Source organism: Ichthyophthirius multifiliis, assembly GCF_000220395.1.
Source record: "Ichthyophthirius multifiliis unplaced genomic scaffold scaff_1120509250202, whole genome shotgun sequence".
Classification (NCBI taxonomy): Eukaryota; Ciliophora; class Oligohymenophorea; order Hymenostomatida; genus Ichthyophthirius; species Ichthyophthirius multifiliis.
The window spans coordinates 29,373-47,443 of record NW_004086975.1 but is presented as its reverse complement, the minus strand read 5'-3'; the positions used below and the strand labels follow the sequence as shown (position 1 = coordinate 47,443).

At 19.1% G+C, this 18,071-nt stretch overlaps 2 protein-coding genes across 2 annotated transcripts, besides 8 other annotated features; one reads left to right on the top strand and one right to left on the bottom strand. All coding sequences in view use genetic code 6, as the record gives it.

Moving 5' to 3' along the window:
• Positions 1-87: 87 nt before the first annotated feature.
• Positions 88-139: a microsatellite.
• A 291-nt stretch (positions 140-430) lies between these two features.
• Positions 431-522: a microsatellite.
• Positions 443-520: a microsatellite.
• Positions 523-1,032: 510 nt separating the features above from the next.
• Positions 1,033-1,096: a microsatellite.
• Positions 1,097-1,145: 49 nt separating this feature from the next.
• On the bottom strand, positions 1,146-3,247 carry IMG5_056220 (hypothetical protein; the record flags this gene model as incomplete). Its single annotated transcript, XM_004037262.1, has 3 exons — positions 1,800-3,247; positions 1,548-1,752; positions 1,146-1,506 (listed from the first exon to the last, which is right to left on the bottom strand). Exons 1-3 carry the CDS (start codon positions 3,043-3,045, stop codon positions 1,146-1,148), a joined length of 1,812 nt encoding a protein of 603 aa, XP_004037310.1. The 5' UTR covers positions 3,046-3,247.
• Positions 3,248-6,679: 3,432 nt separating this feature from the next.
• Positions 6,680-6,722: a microsatellite.
• A 1,167-nt stretch (positions 6,723-7,889) lies between these two features.
• IMG5_056210 (hypothetical protein) lies at positions 7,890-17,104 on the top strand (the record flags this gene model as incomplete). The annotated part of the gene is made up of 18 exons (XM_004037261.1): positions 7,890-8,206; positions 8,819-8,861; positions 9,160-9,295; positions 9,352-9,446; positions 9,503-9,573; positions 9,611-9,731; positions 9,808-9,948; positions 9,989-10,134; positions 10,180-10,320; positions 10,771-10,925; positions 12,577-12,792; positions 13,726-14,577; positions 14,628-14,927; positions 14,979-15,394; positions 15,434-15,731; positions 15,771-16,008; positions 16,053-16,442; positions 16,486-17,104. The coding sequence occupies 18 exons, from the start codon at positions 7,890-7,892 to the stop codon at positions 17,102-17,104; spliced, it is 4,695 nt and encodes a 1,564-aa protein (XP_004037309.1).
• Positions 14,579-14,619: a microsatellite.
• Positions 16,445-16,484: a microsatellite.
• Positions 17,043-17,102: a microsatellite.
• Positions 17,105-18,071: the final 967 nt, after the last annotated feature.

Genomic DNA, 18,071 nt, shown 5'->3' with positions numbered 1-18,071 from the left:
AAAATAAAAATAATTAAAAAATAAATAGAGAAAAGCTACACTTTAAAAGCTGTATTTGTGTTTTGGATAATATAAATTAATAAGTTGAAAAAAAAATGATATTTAATAAAAAAAAATAGTGATTAAATAATAAAAAAAATAAAAAATAAAAGCATGTAATTTAGAATACAAAATAAAAATAGTATTTATTAAATAAATAACAAATAATAAAAATAATATTTATATGTAACTGAATCTGAGTATGAATAATAAAAAGGTAAATGTATTTCAATGAATAATTCAATATAGAAAAATAAACTAATTCTTGAATGTGAAACAGAATAGAATGCTAGTTTGGTTGAAGAATTTAAATTTAATTAACATTTGTAAACAAAGAAAATAAAAGAAATAAAATATGAAGAAAATATAAATAATTAATAATGTAGTGAATATAATTAAAATTATTAATTAGAAAATTTGCATGAATAATAAGATAATTTGAATATTTAATAAGAAAATTTACATAATTAATAAGAAAATTAAGAATCATAAGCACAAAAATAATAAGAACAACAATAATTATTATTAAAAATTGATATTTAATAAATTAATTATAAGAATGAATAAATATAATATCACTCACCCTTTATTAATAATATAAAAATTAATGAATATTAAAGTTATAATGATATTAATAGTGATTTTTAAAAAAATACAAAAATAAAATGTTCACCTTTTAATAAATAAATAAAAACAGATCCTTATTATGTAAAAAATAATATAAATATATAATTATTTTATTTAATATAAAAAGGATTTCTTTGTATTAACAGCTTAAGTAGTAAAACTTAATTCTTAATATTTTGATGAAATATACAATATTGATGCTAAACCTTTTTATGATGAAATATAAAAATAATAAATCCCTTACCATAAATGGTAGACATATTTATAAGAATAATTTGAAAAAATAAGATTGAAAATTAAAATGAAAAAAATAAATAAAATAAATTTATCAAAAATATCGAATTGATAATATATTAAGATATATTTTTTATATATATATATATATATATCATTTATTATATATTTTAATTTTATATATATATAATATTTAAAAATTAAAATTTTCTAGATTTTATTTTATTATTTTAAAAATTAAATTTTCAATATGTTTTTTTTAATCTTACTACCCAATTCGCATGATCATAGAAATTATCTACAATTTAACAATTTTTAATATTTTCTATAATAAGTTATTCAATTTCTCCTTTTTTAAAAACATGATAATATCTTTTATAAACAACACTTTATTTGGCTTCATTAATCTAAATATCTGTATTAGGCTTTTCTTCCCCTGAAATAATTTTTTCATTTTCATATTTATTCTATAAATTCCAAGGAACAAAAACATCTTATTCAGTAAAGCTTTTTTCTGTTTATTCAAAAGCCCAAACATATATAATAACTTCTCCTCCAATTTTAAGTATTCTTAATATTTCTTTAATTGCATGAACACGTAATTTACTTTATTATATTAAAAAAAAAAAAATTATCTAAAATAATACGGAGTAGAAAAATGGTGAATAACAGCAATAGAAATAGCATTATCAAATTTTCCAGAAACTAAAGGTAATTTTAAAGAATCTGCACTAAAAACTTACACATCTTAATTTTTTTCTTTAGCAATATATATTAAATTATGGCTTCTATCAGTTCCTATCATAAAAATATCTCCATTATTTGCATTTAAATATTTTCCATTTCCGCATCCTTTTTATATTTAAAATATTTAATTTAACAAAAATTAAAAGAAATACCAATATCAGCCACAAGTGATCCAGTAGGTAAAGATTTAAGAAACTCTTCAATTTTAGGCCATGGTTTATATCTTGTATGGGAAAAATGAGGTGCTATTTTATCATAAACTTCATAGACATATTTTTATTCTAAATCTGTATGCTTATTATTTGCTTATCCTTATACATTTTAAATTAATTTTAACTGTTCTTCATTTTTTGGTAAAACTATTTTTGTAGAGTCTTCTTTGGCATGATAATCTTTTGCAGAAAGGGGATTGTTTTGCTTAATGTTTACAGAATCGAAACCTTGGTCATCACAAATGAATGGAAATTCACATTTGCAAGGATTATTTTTTAAAGAACGGAAAGTTAATGTTATTCTTCTTTTTCTGAAAATTATTTCATTATTTACTTTATCTAGCTTTCTATTAGATATACTTTAATAACATGTAAAACGGGCTTCTTTGCACAAAATTAATAATGAACGTGGAGGTACATATAATTCTAATTCTAAATTCCTAAGATTACTTCTAAATGATATTACTATTCCTGAATTTAATGATAAAATAGCTATTTTCTCTCCGATTGTATTATGTTAATCTAACTAGGGTAAAAGAGTGTCGCCAGGATAAAAATCTGAAATTGTTAATGAATCAAAGTTATTTTATTGAGATTCTTTTTCTAATAAAGAATTTACTTTTTATGTAGTCTATGTAAGGAAATATGGAAAATCAACTTTTTTCTATTTTATTTTTTTGAAAAAAATTATATCATATTATTTATATAAATTACATTATTTTTATTAATAGTATTGATTCCAAATAGATATTCGTATCCATATAGTTAATATTTTTTTTAGCTAATTTAATCCATTCTTATTTATCGATATTTTGAATAAGAACTAATTCTTCCTCTTCGCTTATGAAATCTTAAATTAAATTAAATCCTTCTATAGGTAATTATATAGTATCTACAAGTGCGTTTTAATATTCCTCTTTTGTTTTTGTATTTGCAATTATTTAGTTGAGTGTTAAATTTGTAAATGCGAAAAATGTGGGTCGGATTTTTTTAACATAATCAATTTATCGAAATATTAAGTCTTCGATCTTTTCGCTTTCTTAAATTAATAAATTTGCCTATTCTTAATTTTCAAATTCTATTAGGGCATATGAGAAACCTGGAAATATATGGAGATTGTTTTTATTAGAGTATTTATTTAATAATTATTTTAATGAGTTATAATCTTATTGATCTCCTATTCCATTATGAATTATTAAAATGTTTCTTGAAATTATCTCAGAAATTAGTTGATTTTTAGTTTTTTATTCTATTTAAACAATCAATTCTAAACCTTTTGTATATTTCTTTTTTAAATCATAAATTTTATTTTTTTCAGCCCTCAATTCTTTTTTACTTTAAATATTTTAATCTGATGCAATGTTTTCTAATTAAAGATTATATTCTAAATTATCCATTTTATTAAAATTTATAAATGATTTATAAAAACTAAATTTAGAATAAAAATTTTAATCTTATTTTAATATTAATTTAGGTAATAATTTGTTTTATACTTTTTTTTAAAAAAAAAACATTTTACATATAATATATTTATATATAAATATTATTTTTATATATTTATTATGATTGCATTTTTTGTATAGTTTAATTTAAAAATTATTAATTTTTTAATCTATACAATAATAAAAATGAAAATGCAAATAATTTTATATTAATCCAATATATAAATATTCATATTTTTATATATTAAGATAATATATTTAATTAATCTATTTTATATATTTTTTAATGAAACTATATTATATAATAATTTTTTTTAAATTATAATATAAATAAAAAATTAATTTTAAAAATCCATTAAAAATGTAAAACAAAGTTAACGATGCTAAATCAATATTAATAAAGATACTTTTTGTATCAATTTTTATTGTAGGCATTTTTTCTGCATGTTGGAATATCTATCTTATATAGTAAGAATGTGGAAATCCTTATATTTTTATGATAGTAAGTGGTATACTTTTAAGTTTTATTAGTGTAATATTGTTTTATTTCGAAGTAATGTGGAAGAAATTAGTCATTCTTTCATTATTAGCAATTGTTTTTGGTATAAGTATTGGATCTTTTTTTATGATTACTAAAATAAATGACCAAATTATTTAAGGAGTTTAATATTGCTATAGATAACCTAAATACGTTTCAGATAGTAGGTTAGATTTTGGATAATTACATAAGGTTAATGCTGATTTATCTATATCTATTTGTATTATCTAAGGAATTTTCAGCATTTTTTTGACAGGTATATTAGCATTCTGTTCTTATAAACTTTTGAAGTAAAATGCTGATTTAAATACTAGTGCTTTAGAATATTTAATATGAAATCTTTATCAAATAAAATATATATTTTTTTTTTTTTGGAAAAATTAAATTTAATTATTAATTTCTCTTTTAAATAAAAATATCATAATATGGGTGATTTATAAAAAGAAAAATAAATTATTATTTAATTTAATTGATAAATATATACATATATATATATATAAAATACTAAATTTAAAAAATGCAAGAAGCAGAAAAAATTTATTTGTAAAATTTGTAAGGAAAAATATTCACTTTTAACAAAAAAATACTTAATTTTAGTAATTTATTAGAATAATTATATTTAGAATAATATGAATAATCTAATGTAATTAATTTAATAAATTTAAACGAATTTTAAATTGAATTTGTTAAAAATTATTTTGAAATACATTAATATTAAGTTGATACTGAATCTTATAAAAAAATTGTAATTTCTAATGTATTAAACTAAAATCTGCAAAATTAATAAGATATTGAAATATTTTAAAAACTAAATGATGAATAATTAAATAGTGTATTAAATTGTGCATCTTATTTGTAAATTGAACATTTATAAAATTTATGTTTGATTGCTATTGCAGTTAAAGTTTATGTAAAATATGATGATTTATCACTTAATGATTTTAAAAAAATAATAACATAGAAGAAGAATTAAATGAATAAACTATTTAAACAATTAAAAACGAATTTCCTTGGGCTTTTTAATGATTTATATAATATTTATTATAAAATTGTATATATATTTATGAATGTTAAATAAAGAAAATATATAAATATAGCATTATTTTTTCTTATTTATAAATAATTATGTAACAAAATAATAAAAAATCACTAAGCTTATATAACTTAATTGTCAAATAAAATATTTATTAAAAATATTTTAAATAAAATAAAATATATATATATATGTATTTGAAAGTATTTTTTTTTAATAAATGTAATATAAATAAAAAAATTATATACATATAAATATATATAAATTTTTATTTTTATATTATATATTTAAATTTAATACGTTTAATTCTAATATTATTAAATTTTTTTTTAAAATAATATTTTTAAATTTTTACTTCTAAAATATTCAATTATTCAAATTTTAATTTAATAATTATTTATATTTAAAAAATAAAATGGTGATATATTTGTGTTTTTATTTTAACAATAGATTACAATTTTTTTGTATTTATTAAAATAATTTAATATCTTTAAAATTTAATAAATATAATATACTATTATATAAAATATATAATTATTAAATAAATATACATAAACACAAAAAATAATTATTGACACTAATGATTAATAAAAAATAAAATTAAATAAAAATAGAAAAATTAAATTCTAAACTTTGTATTTTATAAATAAATATACTCCTAATAATTATCAAAAATTAAAATATAAAATTTAAAATATTAATCCCTATCAATATAAACATTAAAATAAGATTTAATATCTTCTTTAAATTAAAATAATAATAGAAAATTTAAATAGCTTTATTATTTTTCATATTTTTAAGAAATATATTATATAAAAATATAAGTAGATAATTAATTAGAATATTTTCAACCGATTCGTAATTAAAAAATTATTTATTTATTATGTTTTGAATTAGTTAAACAATCTATTTAAAGTAATATATATCAGCATGTTTGATTATAGTATATGCAAAATATATAGAAAAAAATGAATCCTAAGATATAAACTTTTTATGAAATTATTTATGCTTTTGATAATAGTTAAAATAAAATATTAGCCAGCCTATCATTATTATGAGATGGGGGGCAAGTCTTATACTAATATTTACTTTGTAAATTAAAATCACATTTTAAGTTATTTCGAAGGTTAAAGTGGATTTAATTATATGAACTATTTAAACGGAATTAATTATAATTCAGAAATAAAACATAAGAAATTGATTATAATTTCAAAAATAATATAAAAGATATATAAAAAGATAATAATTTGGTTGTTTTTTTTTTTAAAAAAAAATAGATTGCTATTTTTAATAAGAAAAAAGAATCTATTTGAATTAATAAAATAATGAAGGAATCGTTTATAAATTTTTAACTAATTATTTGATAATAGAATAATTATGTTTCTTTTAGACTTAATATAATTAATGAAAAAATGAAATTTAATTAAATTAAAAAAATCACTTATACATATATAAATATTTTTCATAATTTTTTATTAAAAACATAATTAACATAAAAAAATGGAAAAAGACCTATTTTTTTAAATTGATATATTTTTAAAAAATATATCATATATTTTTAATTATTTTTGTTTAATTATTTACAATAATTTTATATTTTAATTTTTTTTAAAAAAATCTTCTTAATTATTTTTATATACATTTATAAAAAAAAGGCAAATGCAATAATCTAAATTAAACATTGTTTCTAAATTTGGATTAAAAGGTGTTTCTGGAAGATATTTAAATTCCAAAATATCTGATTAAAAGACAAATAAATTTTATATTTTTGTTGGAACAGATAAAACTATTTATTAATTTACTATTGATATAGATGTAAAAAAATAAAATATATATTTAAAAACATAAAAAAAGAAAAATAATGAAGATAAATAAAAACATTAACCTTAATAATAATCATAAACATATTAAATAGAAGAATTTAAAAAAATAGAATAAAACAATAATTTGGTATTTAATTGTTTACATACTTTGACGTATGAGAATAATGTTTGCATATTCGCTGGATATGTTGAAGCAAACAAATTATAATCTGAACTAAATGCTTATTCTTTACATAAAACTTAAATTTATTCAAATAATAACATATTTAATGAAGCGAAAATAAATATACTTAATATAAAATCAATAAAATAACATAGTAACATATTATTGTTTATATCAGCATCTGATAATAGTGTTAGGGTAATAATTAAAATTAGTAGATAATATATATCCTATAATTTTTAATTTTAAATATTAGATATTTAAAATTGTTAAAAAAAGAAATAGGAATATTGGTTCGATTTAAATTCAATACATAAATTTTAATTTAATGAACTCATTATAGATTTTGATATGAAATTTATTTTTTCAAATGAACAGTGCATACACAATTATGATTAAAACTTGAATAAAATGTCGTTAGATGATAATGAAAATAATTATAAAAATATTAAAAAGTAGCCTTATATTATTCAATAAGTAATAAAATAATCATCATTTACAAGCTTAGAAATATCAGGAAATTAAAATTTATATGAAAAACAGCTTTAAGTAAATGCAAATAGTCCAATTAAAGCACAAGAAGAGTAATATTAATAAAGCCCAAAATCAAATACTAATTTATAATACTCTTTAACTAATATAGAAAATTTCAATGATGGTGGTACAATGTAATAAGATATAAATTAGGATTAATTAGAAGAATTTTATATTATTTTAGCAGACTTAGATGGACTTATTATTCTTAAAAAATTTTTGATTAGTTAAAACGGACTTTTAGGCGAATAATTTAAAAAAGAAGTTTATAGTCAAGAAATAGATTTGGGAATTGCAAATAGTTACTGTAGATTTATAAAATAAACCAATTAAAGAATGTATCCGTCTTTTGAAACTCAACCCCCAAATATTTTATCTAAAAAGCAATAAAAAAAAAACAAAAGCAAAAACAATAAGAAATAACAATTGAGGAAGTTTAAAAAGATGTTAATAATTAAATTTCTTAAGTAAATCTTAATTTAATAGTTACAAACTTAATGGGGGATATTATTTAATTTTAAAATATTCCATATGAAGGTTTAAAAAAAGCTAATTTGTTTCCAACTATTGATGATTGTTCAAAGTCAGGTGTAACAGGATTATGTATAAAATAATAATTTGATGATAGAATTGAATTAGTTGCAAGCTATTTTGATGGAAGTATTGTATTTTTTGATTCTAATATATATGAACCTTAATGGTCTTTGTATTTAAGTTAGTCTTTGAATTCTAATCATTACGGAGTTTACTTTATTAATGCTATGGATAGAGATCTTATTCTGTTAATTTCAGATGATACTGTTGAAATTTGTGAGTTAAATCAATATCATATTAACTGATTATGGATAAATATAAATTATTTTAAATAATACGTAAAAAATAGTAGATTTTGTAATTAAGCTAATTTAAATATAATAATATTACATATTATTTAAGCAATTTATTATATTATTTTTTTTTTCTTCAATTTACTTTAAATAATAATTTTAAATTTTCGATAAAAAAAATGATATTTTTTTCTTTTTGATAATCTTTCTTCTTTCTTTATATATATAATAATTGATAAATTGTTCATAATTATTAATTATATCAATAATTATAATATATATATATATGAATTCATAAGTTTTATTTCTTTTTCAATAATTTTTTTTTATTTATTTTATAGTTCATACATTTTAAATTTAACTTAAATTTAGAAAAAAAAGAAAAAAAAAAAGTTAAAATAAAATAATATATAATGACTTAAGGTATTTATTTTCGTAAATTTATGTGTTTAAATGAATAATAAATTTTAAAGTTTTTTATTTTGGAAATGAAAAAATAAGGCCTACAGTTTATGAAGACTATACTGATATGTTTATTTTTTTAATAAACAAAAAACATTAATTCAAAAATTAAATAGAATTAAAAAAATATCATTTAGAGGAAAAGATATTACTAATTTCGAAACTGAACAAGAAAATAAAGTATTTGCAGATTACATTTAAATGATAAAATTTATAGAAGATAAAGATTTATGTTTTAAATAGGTTACATGTGGTAAAAATACTGTTTAATTATTAGATGCTCATGATGAGTTGTGGATTTTTGGTGAAGGAAATGAAGGATAATTAGGAATAAATATTAAAAAAGAGATATTAAAATAACCTTTTAATTTAAGCAGATTTTAAAATAGATATTTTATTTAAATTTCTTCTTATTCAACACATACACTTGCTATTTCATGTTAATTTTACTATTTTTTTTATTTTAATTAATTTATAGCTACATTCAAACTTTATTCATGGGGAAATACATAATATGGATGCATGGGTAGTTTAATATAAGAAAATAATATTTTATATCCAGAGAAAATTAAAAAATCTAAATTTGAAGAATATATATCAGAAGAATAATATAGGTTTTTTTATTTAAAATAAAAATAAATCTAAAACCATACTTTTTCTATTTTTTTAGTTAAATCAAATTCACTCATATTGCTGCAAGTGAAAACTTTTCTTTAGTAGCAATTGATAATTAATATTTATTTTCGTTTGGAAAAGAAGATAGATGTAATTTAATTTTTATTTTTTTCAATGTATTGTTATTATATTTCTTTTTATAACAGCTAGATTAGGATTGGGATAATTTAATATAAATTATACAGACAAAGTCTACTTAGTTTAACTTCCGTTTTCTGTAGTTTTTTTTATTTTATTTTTTTTAAAAAAAAAAGAATATAATTATAAAAGGGATAGCATGTGGAAAAAATCATTGCTTGTTATGGGATTCGGATGGGTCTATATATTCATGGGGAGATGGCTAAGATGGGAAATTGGGCCATTCAAGTTTTAAAGGTGAATACAATTATATGATACCTAATCCTTAAAAAGTTTATGAAAAAAATATTTTTTATATAAAATATTTTTTAAGATTAAAGCCTTGGAAGACTAGAAAATAATATAGGCTAGCTGTGGAGAAAGACACAGTTGTGCAATAAATTTTAAAGGAGAAATATATTCATGGGGCAAAACAATTTATATAAAAGAAAAAAAATAATCTGGTTTAAAAATAGTAAATAAATTTTGTAACTTTTTTATGACATATTTATTAGGATTATTTAAGACCTAAAAAACTTTAATTTTGTGTAAAATCTAATAATAATATATAAATTGGAACTCATGCAATTAAAATATCAAGCTTTGGATACTCTAATGCTGTTATTGATGATAAAGGATATTTATATACATGGGGAGAAAAGTCAATATTTTTTTATTTATTTATTTTATTTTATTAAAAAAAAAGTGTAAATAATTCTTTAGGCCATAATACTACAAAAGAGTATAACTATCCTTTATGCATAGAAGAATTAATAAACGAAAAATGTGTAGACGTTGCATGTGGAGATTAATTCATGGTTGTTATTTGTTGCGAAAAATAGAATAAGTTAGCAATTAATAACATAAAATAGTTTTGTTAACGAATATTAGAAAATGCTTAATAAAAATCAATATTAATAAAATAATTTTATTCTAAAAAAATGGACAAAAAAAAAATTTTAAATTTAAAGAGTTTAGACCAAAAAGATTTACAGTAAGCGTTATTTTAAAAAAGTGTTTCTTAAAGTTAATTTTTGAGATCATTTTCAAATTCTTAAAGATAAGATTAAAATCCTAAAAAAATAAAAAAGTTTGTTTTATAGAAAAAATAATCTTAATAACTTTAAAATAATAAAAGTAATAAATGTAATAATTTAAATAAATTAAATAAATAAAATTAAAATACGAATGCAAGTAATATGATGTTTAAAAAATTTAAAACATAATAAGATGAAATGAGTGATATTAAAAAGTAATTTATATAACTATTTTTATTTTATATTTTTAAATTTAAAAGAGAAATTATTATTGATGAAGTCTCATAAAAAATAAAAATTCATTAAGATGAATTTGAATATCATGATTAATTGAAATAAATAGAAATAAATAAAAATCTCAAAAATGATCCCCGAATTTATAGAACTTAGAAACCTAAAGGAGTTTTAGTTGATGGTATATTTAAAGAATAAATAGATTTAATTTACAAGGAATATTAGTTGAGTTCAAGAAAATAAAATAATGACAACCTTTTAAAAAATATAAGAGAAAAAGATGATGATTTTTTAAAATAAAGAGTAAAAATAGATAATTCAATAAAAAAAAAATACTAAGAAGTAATAAAAGATGGTACGCTGTTAAACCTAAATAAATAAGAAAAATAATATTTATAAGATTTAAAAAAAGATCAAACTTAAACGATTGAATAGAGTATAAGTTAAAAATAAGTAGGCTAATAGGATAGTGGATAAATAATATTTAATAATACATAAAGTAGTTTATAATACAGCAAATTAAATAATTATAATAAAATTAATTTCACGAATATTCCTGAAGGAGATTTTCTAAAAAAATAGAGATTCAAAAGTAATTATATATTAAAGTAATAAAAGCTAGAACATATAAAGAATAACTCTATGTTAAGATAATATAAAACATAAAGGGCAATTAATAAGAAAAAGGAAATTGAAAACGGTAAAAGAATCGAATCAGAGAATAAAAGATAATTAATATTATAGAAAGGCATATAATTTTAAAATATGATTTAATCTGAGAAAAAAATCTAATAAAATTAAGATTCTATAAGATATAATTGGCTAGTTTATTTATAAACAGAAATGATTTGTTCTGCTTTATACAATTTGAATTAAATTTATTAGGATTATTTAAGAATTACTTTTTTTTAGAAAAGCAGAGTTAAAAAAATATAATTTCATGTAAGGTAATATTTAGTTAAGAAAAATATCGTTTTATTATCACATAAGTAAATAAATTTAATTAAATATATTATCAAAGTTTGGTAAGACAAAAAATTTATTCAAAAGAAAATATAATCAGCTAAATTAATAGTATTACATGCTTTGATATAAAAGATAAAGAGAAAAGTTTTTATAAAGTTAACTATTAAAAGAAATACAGTTATTTATATATAAAACTTTATTTAATGGTCCCTGACCACTCTTTAATATTATAAAAGAACTTTATGTTAAATTTGGGATAGCCATATATTGTTTTAATTCAAATAATAAATATTTTCTATTAATTTAGATAGTAAACATGATTTCTATATTCAAAAATTTTAAAAGCTATATGGATTATATGCTTTGTAAAAAAATAGCATTAATAGCAATAATAATTCTCTGGTTTCTAATTAAACCCAGATGTCTCAATTAGATACCAAAAAAACAAGATCAATATCTACAGTATTAATAAATGCTAATGAATTTGTTAGTGTGGAAGGAGCAGCTAATAATTTTAGTGATTATTTAAAAAGAAAAAGAAGTAATACTAGAAAAATTTAGTATTTTGACTAGGATAATCACTTTTAGAAAGCTTAAATTGAAGAGCAAAAATAAAGTTTGCAGAATATTATAAATTTAAAAACTTAATAAAGTTCGCCAATTTAAAATATTTTGTGCTAATTGTAAAAATATAAATTATATATTTTGGGAATTTTTTTCAAATAAAAAAATAAGAAAAATTAAAAGAATTAAATCTGAATAGGAAGATGTATAAAATACTGAAAGTCCAAGTAAAGGGAAAAATGTTATTTTTAAATTTTAAGATGAATAAGAAGAAGAATAATAAAATAAATTATTATAAATAGAGGATGAAGATGAAAAAAATATAATATCAAGAAAATAGAAAAAAGAACATCATTTTAATTTCAGAAATTCTATTCTACCTGTTTCTGCAAATGCTTTTGATATCATATTACCACAAAATTTATAGTTAAAATTAGAATTTTTAAAAATTAACGATGAAAACTTAATGGAGATTGCAACTTAAGCAGAAACTGTTGTAAAGCAGATTATTATTGATCGTATTTTAAAAATAAATATTTAAAGAAATCAAAAAGCAATATTGGAAGTATTAAATATAAATAAATCTATAAAATATTAATTTTTTTATAGTATTAAAAATAGAAAAAAGAATTTATTGATTATAATATCAAATAAATAAATTTAAAAAGAGTTGAATATATGCTCAAAACCAATTAAAATTAATTAAAAAAGCTTTTTAAAATACGGTATATAATATTGCATTATAAAATCAATAAAAATAATTTAAATTAAGAAACATCATTTTTTAAAAAATATATATGTATAAATTAAGAATATTTAAAAAATATTCTTTTAACGTTTTTGAATTTTTTTTTTTTCAAATTATTATTTTTATAAACTTTTTATTAGTAAATATTTCAAGGATCATTTACCTTTTGCAGAATTGATTAATTAAATAGCTGATTAATTGCCAAATGCACCTAAAAAACCTTTATTTAGACTATCTATTCACTCAGAGTACATATTATAATTTTTGACGTTTTTATATTTTTATATCTTTTTATTTTAGAATGTTTAGATAATATTATTATAAATATATTGATTTAATGAAAAAAATAATATATATTTTAGAATAAAACGAAATTATTTAATAATTTAAAGTAAAAGATGAAGAGTTGGATTTAAATATTAAAAAAAATAAAAACATTTAATTATAGAATATATTAAAAAAATTTTAAAATACATGTAATTTTTGAAATAAACAATATGGCATGGCAAACCATAATAATTATCTTTTTTGTATATTATTAATTATATTTTTATATCTCTTATTTTTACTTCATTTTTTAAATATTATTTTTTTTCTGTTAAATTATAATTATTAAAAGTAAAAAGAAGAAGAGAAAAAAATAATAAAGAAAAATAAAAAAATAACAAAAATTGATTAATGTCAAAAAATTATAAATAAACAGAAGAGGATGAATAACCAATCTTCCAGTTTAACATAGACCCTTAAGAATTAGCAAGTCTTTTTGAAATAGATAATATAAGAGACAAAATAAGTTAAAATAAATTAATGGTTTTAGGAGGTGCCCAGGCCATTGTCGATTAACTTTTTTCAAATGTAAAAACCGGAATAAATTCTAAACCTGAAGAGTTACATGAACGAGGAGAATTTTATGGCAAAAACCAGCCTATGCAAAAAAAACTAAAAACATTATGGGAAATGATTTTCGAATGTTTTGAAGATTTAATGCTTTAAATATTATGCATTGCTTCGTTCGTATCAACTACGATAGGGATAATGGAAGACGGCTTAGAAAAGGGTTGGATGGAAGGCGGTACAATATTATTGGCAGTAACAATAATAGTTAGTTTATAATCCGGTAATAATTATGTAAAAGAAAAATAATTCTAAAAGTTAACAGCTAAACGTGAAGAATTATTTGTATAAGTAAATAGAGATGGGAAAGTGAAACAGATAGACTGTAAAGAGTTAGTTGTAGGCGATATTTTACACATTTAAATCGGTGATGTTATGCCTGTGGATGGTATACTTTTAGAAGGAAGTGAAATAACAATGGATGAGTCTAGTATTACAGGAGAAAGTGAAGCTGTAACTAAATGTCCTGCGTTATAAGGAGAAATATAATCGGCAACTTTTTTCCTTATTTCTGGGTCCAAAGTCATGGATGGAAGTGGTTTGTTGCTAGTTTGTACAGTAGGATCGAATACATAATTAGGAAAACTTAAAGAAAAATTACAAGATGAATAACCACCTACTCCATTATAATAAAAACTTGAAACTGTTGCTGAAGATATTGGTATTTATATATTTATTTATTTATTTATTTATTTATTTATTTTAAAAAAGGTAAAATAGGTACAATTGCAGCTGGATTAACTATGATTGCTTTAATTATTCATTTAGTTGTTAATATTATTATTGGAAATCATTGTTTTGCATGCATATCAAGTTTAAAGGTGTTAATTAATAGTTTTTTAATTGCTGTTACTATTGTCGTTGTGGCAGTTCCTGAAGGACTTCCTTTAGCCGTGACTATAGCTTTGGCATTTTCAGTAAATAAAATGAAAGATGAAAATAATTTAGTTAAGTAACTTTCTTCCTGTGAAATTATGGGAGGTGTGACCAATATATTCTCAGATAAAACAGGTTAAATAAATAATTTTAAAAAAAATACAAAAAACAAACTAAAATACAAAGGAACATTGACCTAAAATATAATGACAGTATCGAATATTTATATTGATAATCGAATATATAGAAGAGATTAAATCCGAAGAGATTAAATAGCCTAGAACTTAACAAATTTACTAGCAGAATGTATATGCATAAATTCATCCGCATACCCAAATAAAAATGTACTTACAAATAAATGGATATAAACAGGCAACAAAACTGAATGTGCGTTAATCGAACTTGTTGATTAATTGGGTTTTGGATATTAAGCATTTAGGCCTTCCGATAATATAGTTAGAATTCTTCCTTTTAGCAGTACAAGGAAAAAAATGACTACTGTGTATCGTTATAGTCCTAATTTTTTTAGAATTTATGTAAAAGGAGCTAGTGAGGTAATTTTGGAAAGATGCACGTATATTAAATGTAGAAATGAAAATATGGTATGTGATTTTAATTAGAAAGAAAAAATAAAATCTTAGGTCATTAAAAGATTCGCTGATTAGGCTTTAAGAACGCTTGCATTAGCATATAAAGATATTGAAATTATACCAGGATTAAATGCAGGAAATTTAAATGAAAATTATTTAGAAACTAACCTTACTTTGATAGCTATTGCAGGCATTAAAGATCCTTTAAGGCTGGAAATTCCCAGAGCTATAAAAACATGTTATACAGCTGGAATTAAAGTTAGAATGGTTACTGGAGATAATATTAATACTGCAATTGCGATAGCGAAGGATTGCGGAATTTTAAATGCAGATGCTAAAATTAATAATAGTAGATATATTTTTTTTTTTTTTAAATATATTTTTTTAGATAATTATGAAGTAATGGAAGGAAAAAAATTTAGAGAGTTAGTAGGAGGAATTACTTATGAAAATCCTTATGCATAAAGTATTGAAGATAGAGGAGCTGCCAAGGTCACTAATTTTGATATTTTTTAAAATATAGTTAAAGAATTGAAAGTTTTAGCAAGATCTACTCCTGATGATAAATATGTCCTTGTTACAGGATTAATTTAAATGTAGGAAGTAGTAGCAGTTACTGGAGATGGGTATATAATATATATAATTAAAAAAAAATTAAATAAAAAAATAGTACAAATGATGCTCCTGCGTTGAAAAAAGCAGATGTAGGGTTTGCAATGGGAATAACTGGTACTGAAGTGGCAAAAGAAGCTGCTGGAATAATTTTATTAGATGATAATTTTGCGAGTATCATTACTGCGTGTAAATATGGGAGAAATATATACGATTCTATAAGAAAGTTTATTTAATTTTAATTAACAGTTAATGCTGTTGCATTGTTTATGTGTTTTATGGGTGCTGTAGTTTTAAAATAATCCCCTTTAAATTCAATATAAATGCTTTGGGTAAATTTAATCATGGATACATTTGCTTCTTTGGCACTTTCGACAGAATCTCCTAACGATAATCTCTTACTTAGAAAACCTTATGGAAGAAATGATTCAATAATAACGCCAAATATGTAATATTTTTATTTTTAAATATATTTTATTATATAAATATAGGTGGAGAAATATTTTTGGATAAAGTCTATATTAAATTATAATGTTAAGCTTAATTCTATTTAAATTCCCTAATTGGTTAGGGATTTAAAGCTCTATAGGAATGAAACATTTTACATAAGAAAAATGTGTACATTTTACTATATTTTTTTAGGCTTTTGTTTTAATGTAAGTCTTTAATGAATTTAATGCAAGAAAACTAGAAAAACATGAAATTAATGTCTTTTCTGGATTATTTAATAATGCTTTATTTTGGTTAATTATTATTGGTACTTTTATAATTTAATATTTAATGGTTGAATTTGGTGGAGAATATGTAGGAGTTAGCAAATTAAGCTTATTATAACATTTAATTTGTATAGCTTTAGGGTTAGGATCATTGTTTATGGGAGTTTTAATAAAAATATATCCTAATTCTTTATTTAATAAAATTAAATTATTTAGAGAAGATCCAATGGAACATAAAAAAATGGAAAGATCCTATAGTAGTATTGTAAGAAGAAGATCTTCAATAAGATATAACTGTTAAGGGCTTACAACTAATTAATAAAATATACCGGAATAATAATAATAATAATAATAATAATAATAATAATAATAATAATAATAATAATAATAATGAAATTAACTTTTTACTTATTTATTGTTTATGTTTATGCTTATTTTTTATATTAAATTTAACAGTATTTATTTTTATATGCGTATTTTTTATGAATTGTTGTATTATTTTAATGTTTTAACTTACTTCTTTTTTTTAATTTAAGCATAATTTAATTAAAATTTTGATAAATTTTATATAATATTTTAAATATTTGATTATTAATAATTTTTGTATTTGATAATAATGATTAAAAATAGCAAGTTTTATTCTCCTAAATATATAACTAAAAAAAAAAGTAATTTTATTATATTTAATTAAATTCAATAGAGTTTTTTTATATTATTGGAGTTGAATTTAATTTAAGAAATGTTTAGATAGGAAAAAATAATAAAAATGTTTTTAATCCAATAACTTATCAATGTATATAAAAATAGAATATATAATAATTATTACAATTAATAGAAGATTTATATTTAGATCCAGATTAAATAAAAAGAAAGTATGAAAAATAATAAATGAAAAATATAATTCATAGATAATGTTTTAAAACATAAAAAATAATGCCTACTATGTATCTATTTAAATAAAAAAAATATTAATTAAAAATATTTATTAAAGTGTAAGTAGTGCATATTAATACTAACCACTAAATAATAAAAATTTAAATCCAAGAAGATTTAGAGATGAAAATGGTGATGTTGTTTTGCCAAAATAAAATGTTAAATCAGGGTAACTTTTTATTAACAATATAAAATAAAGAAACTTTTATTTATAGGAAATTTAAAAATATATTCTTTAATAATATTATTTATATGGAAGATGATTATACAAGGTCATAATTTTTATAATCAGAAGAAAAATTTTAATAAATTAAAAAAAATTCATTCTCTTGGACTGTATAAAAATATGAATAAAATTGATCATCCAACATTTTAACCAGATAATGAGACTTATGGAGTAAATGAGAAAGACAAAGTTTATTATTTAA